This window comes from Theobroma umbraticum, unplaced genomic scaffold, assembly GCF_002168275.2.
Source record: "Theobroma umbraticum cultivar Fairchild unplaced genomic scaffold, ASM216827v3 scaffold_4.1, whole genome shotgun sequence".
NCBI classification, from domain to species: domain Eukaryota; kingdom Viridiplantae; phylum Streptophyta; class Magnoliopsida; order Malvales; family Malvaceae; genus Theobroma; species Theobroma umbraticum.
Window position 1 is genome coordinate 6,480,278 of NW_018397258.1, and position 4,539 is coordinate 6,484,816.

General features: G+C 34.8%; 1 protein-coding gene across 2 annotated transcripts; it reads right to left on the reverse strand.

Moving 5' to 3' along the window:
- Window positions 1-763: 763 nt before the first annotated feature.
- Window positions 764-3,194, reverse strand: LOC110414160 (uncharacterized). 2 transcript variants are annotated; one of them, XM_021425227.1, is made up of 5 exons: window positions 2,991-3,194; window positions 2,792-2,854; window positions 1,386-1,557; window positions 1,203-1,292; window positions 764-1,095 (listed from the first exon to the last, which is right to left on the reverse strand). In XM_021425227.1, exons 1-5 carry the CDS (start codon window positions 3,093-3,095, stop codon window positions 953-955), a joined length of 573 nt encoding a protein of 190 aa, XP_021280902.1. In that variant the 5' UTR covers window positions 3,096-3,194; the 3' UTR covers window positions 764-952. The 2 variants fall into 2 exon arrangements, with proteins under 2 accessions (XP_021280902.1, XP_021280901.1); XM_021425226.1 differs by having other exon boundaries at window positions 2,955-3,194.
- Window positions 3,195-4,539: the final 1,345 nt, after the last annotated feature.

Below are 4,539 nucleotides of genomic sequence, written 5' to 3' on the forward strand. Positions count from 1 at the left end.
GGAAATATTTGGGGAAAAATGGCTATAAATAACCTTATGTACGTTGTGTAAATCATTCAATTCATTTAATAGAAGTTCAGCTTTTCTTTTTCCAGCATTCTCTTCTCTTTTCTTCCTTTCTCTTTTATGCAAGTTTGCTTGCCGACTTAAAGCCATTGGGTGTAAGTGCAGGTGCCGGAAGGTAGTGTGCTGCGTGTGGGAGTGCTGGGTGCTTGCTGGGAGAGTGCTGAGGTACTAAGGCTGACTTAGGTTCTAGTACCGGGATAAGGGTTGAACCCAAGGCCGCACAGAGGGTGGTCTGAAGAATCGCCCCGTGACACATGGATAATATATTTGTTATTTTTGAGATATTTTATGTCAAATTTTATTATTTGATAAGGCATTTGAATTATATTAATACACTATTCAATTTTGATATTGTTACCTAAATATCTTAAACACTACCTTCTAATATATATGGAAAAAGTTGTCAAATAAAAACTAATACATATAAAATTAAAAATTATTATTTACAATCGAGTTCGATAGTAATTATCTAAGATTGGTGTTCGAGTATCATTATCTTGCTTATTAGAGTTGAGTAATGTTAGATATCGATTCACATATATAGAATGAGAAAAAAGTGTAATGTAGTAAAAGTAATAAATAAATTTTTTTGTGCCATGTGTCATTTGATAATTGGAGGCAAAACAAAGAAAGGGATGTCTCCAATTTTTTAGAAGCGAAGAGCATCTTATCCCCAAATTCTAAGAATAAGAAATGAATGGAGTATTTTTATTTAAATAAATTACGGTAATCAATCACATGGAGGATTTGTGCACTCATTATTTATGATACATTACTCGATCATTAGCACTCAGTAGCACAATCATAAACCTAATGCTTAATTTAGCTTTTATGAGTTTTGGGGGTAACAGATAAAATAAAGTTGGCCTTTGGAAGTCTTGAGAGGCTAGTAAGTCCATTCCTTGGGAAGAAATATCTCCGGCGAAGTATTTTCATTCTGGGAAATAACACAACGTTTTGTTGATACATCCTTCCCATTTTTATTATTCAATGAATTCAATTCTCCACGTCTTGTGTTATTTTTGGGATCTGCATGCAAATATATACCGTTTTAGCAACAAAAGTCAAGATTAAAAAAACTAATTAATTATTATGTGGAAACAAAAACCAAAGCTTAATTATAGTTAGAGGTATACCTCGCCGGGGAGAAATTTGCAGGCCTAATTCATGAACATTCAAGTTGAGAGCTTGAACAACCCGGGAAGGGAGGAGAACTGGAGAGCAAGCTGCACCAAACAATGAAACGTTTTAACATAATCGATTATCACAAATCTATTTGAAGCTTTGGGATTTACGTTATACTAGAATGGAAATGTTACCTGGTTTTCTGCTAGACTGAAAGTTGTTGCCAGCCCTTTGAGGAAGGAAAACACCAGTCCCGCCTGACTTTTGGCCAGAATCTAGGAAAAAAGCCTGCATTCCAGGTCCTCCTGATGCCCAGTTGCTCCAATTTCTTAGTTTGTGGTGTCGTCTTGAGCTAGCCTTCGAGTGCTTATGAAATATATGCATGTTAAAAAGGAAAAGAAATCAGAATCTCAGTGAATCAAAATCATTGGTTATCCAAGAAAATTAATGTGATGATGAATTGATCAGAAATACTAATAAAATATTACCAGAGAAATAAAAAAACAACTCCCTCGAAATAAACTAAATATTACCAGAGAAAAATGGCCAAGACCAATTAACATAAATGACTACAAATATGTTTTAATTTTATTTACCATCCTTAATTACAAATTCGCTTTATTTAACCACTCATTCAATTCGGTACATTATTATATTCAGTTACAATACATCAGAGGAAATTACTAGTTATAATTTTTTTTAAAATAATTATCGTTTGTGAAATAAATTGCACAATTAACCATAACATAAAAAATTCGATTTTTTTTTCATTTGTAAAAACTTTGATAAATGAACAAATTTAATGTTCATGTCTTCCTATGCACTTCGTCACAGATTTTGTTTATATTAGGACCATATGCATATAAATGAATAAATTTGAAAAAAATTTAAAAGATTGTGAATAAAAAAAATCAAATTATTTTAAACGACATATGAGAAAAAAAAATACATCATAAAGAAAATTACAGCTAATGATGTAATTTAATTGTCATTTTTGTGGTTATAAAAAGAAGAATACGGCCAATATTACTAATATTTCCTAAGTAGGAGTCATTGCTAGTTGGAAATTAACTTAAGGGAAGCTCAGACCAAATTTTGCTGTATAAAAAAGAAGAAGAATACAGTCACTAGTACTGATATTTCCTAATTAGGAGTAATCACTAGTTTAATAAAAGGGTAGATGAAGCCAAATTTTACTATAAAAGAAAAAAAATTACTAAAAATTTCCCAATGGATCCCATTTCCCATATGACCACTAAGAAAGTCCAGGACCGAATGGATAGTATCCTGTAAATTATCTCTCCAGTCAACAGATGCTTGTTTGTCATCCCATAATTTCCGGTCTCGAAAATTTTTATGATTTTCTCCCCAGATCCCAACATTTGCATCCACTTGTTTCAGAGTTGGCAGCATCATAACAATCCAAAAATATCTCAGAAGAATGCCCACTTTATTTCCCAAGAATATCCCAGAGCCGAAAGAAGAAAAAACACAGAAGAGGAGAGAAAGTTTTGCAGTTTCCATCAACGACGATCAAGTGTCTTTCATATATATAGAGATATATGGGTTTAAAAGGGAAATGAATAGAAGAGATGAGTACCGGTGAAAAGGGCTCAGTAGGCAACTTTGGACGATGGCGATGAGAATGATACTTCATATCATCCTGTAATTAACAGAAAATTCCAATAAATACACATAAACTTTCTGAGGAATCAATCAGCAGACTGTTTTAGTGAAACGACACTGAAGAAAGAAGATTTAGCTGTAAAGACATTGGTGAATAGAGCAAGATTCAAGACCCTATCCTTTTTGGTGTCCCATACTGCCTCATCGAGAACGTGAGAAGGCAGCCACGACATTGCTTCTTCAAAGCCAACCTCAGTATCTTCGACAACAGCAGCCATTGTCTGAATTTTCAAAGAGAGAGAGAGTTTCTTTCTTGGTTCTTTGGGAGTGGGAAGCCAGAGAGGCTGTTGAGCTCCAACTTCTAACCTGCAACTCAACTAAATTTTTACGTTGGAAAAGGTTGAGAGCAAAAGCGACAGATATATAGGAGCCAAGTGAGGCCAGATGAAGAGTTGCGTTTAATTCACTTTCAGGACGGAGCGCGTACAGTCCAGTTTCGGATTAGAAAATCCTAAAACGAACTCGTTTCTCGTTCATTCTATCGTGCGTCCAAATTAGCCTTGATTGGCGACTATAATTACGCATCAAACCACGTAACTTTCCATTTTGCCAAAATTTAGAACAATTCCATGTTGCACGTTTATGCGAACTGCAAAAGGTTACTTAATGTTAATTCCCAAGTCAAGTCGAAAGGGCCAAAAAAGAAAGGGTAAAATTGTCAATTGATCATAATTTATAACCACAAAATTTAAACCTTGAATAGCTTTGTAATTTTTGAAAGTTTGAATGGTTATTGTTTCAAATTGGAATGCAGGTCTGCAGTTTACATTATGATCCCTTTAAAACCATTGACCACCAGTTTTAATTTGAAATCTGCCCATATTCACCATCCGCTAAATATATGTGCTGAGATCTAGTATTTGTGAGTTTAAAAATGACTGTAATTTAAATACTAAATCAGAATAAATATTTCCACACTAAAGAGAAAAAGGGCATTTCAGTATTTTTGATATCATGCCAATCAGTTCAGTGGTATGGACGTGGGTTGGGTTGGGTTGGGTTCGGTGAACCCCCTCTCCCATTTTTGTTGTAGCAGTTAATAGTACATGAACACCTTTTCTTTTCCAGTTCTACAGTTTGTTTTAATAATGGCGATTTAAAACAAAAAATTAATGCGATTAAGCTTCAGATGGATAGACAAAGATTGATGACTTCAGGCATATCTGTAAAGCCATGCAAAAATGCAGCAGCTTCTGCCTGTTCTTCTTAACTACCGCACCAACTCTGACATTTTCACCCAAATCTTGAAAATGTTTGGTTTAGGAAAGTAGGTCCCCCCCAGCTAACAAAAGTATTCAAGCCTTCATCATAAAGGGTAAACCATAACAAATGGGATGATGTTGGTGAACTACAGACTGCTGGTTTGGCTGGCTTTTTGAGGACGTGTAAACCAGTTTTTTAGTTACATTCAGCAACCAAATGCACCTCAAACTTGATGTCAGCATTTACTGTCGACCTGCTTGTTGGCCGATGACTTCTGGTTTTGTCTCAAGGTGATGTCAAACTTACTAAATCTGTCAATAACAAGATATAGTTTAATCAAGTCATCTAATTATCCAACGCTTTAGCACTTGTCAGAGTGGTCATGTGATGTTCTTTTATTGGGTTGGCAAAGTCAGGTGAGATTTCGTGCTTCTGCTTTTATAGGGAACAACTGCTGGT

What these genes read in the sequence shown, in the direction of transcription:
- LOC110414160 (XM_021425226.1), bottom strand. Translation starts at nt 3,095, where the DNA reads ATGGCTGCTGTTGTCGAAGATACTGAGGTTGGCTTTGAAGAAGCAATG. An exon ending in TATTCACCAATGTCTTTACA is followed by an intron (nt 2,855 to 2,954) that starts GCTAAATCTTCT and finishes TGTTAATTACAG; the next exon opens with GATGATATGAAGTATCATTC. An exon ending in CTACTGAGCCCTTTTCACCG is followed by an intron (nt 1,558 to 2,791) that starts GTACTCATCTCT and finishes ATATTTCATAAG; the next exon opens with CACTCGAAGGCTAGCTCAAG.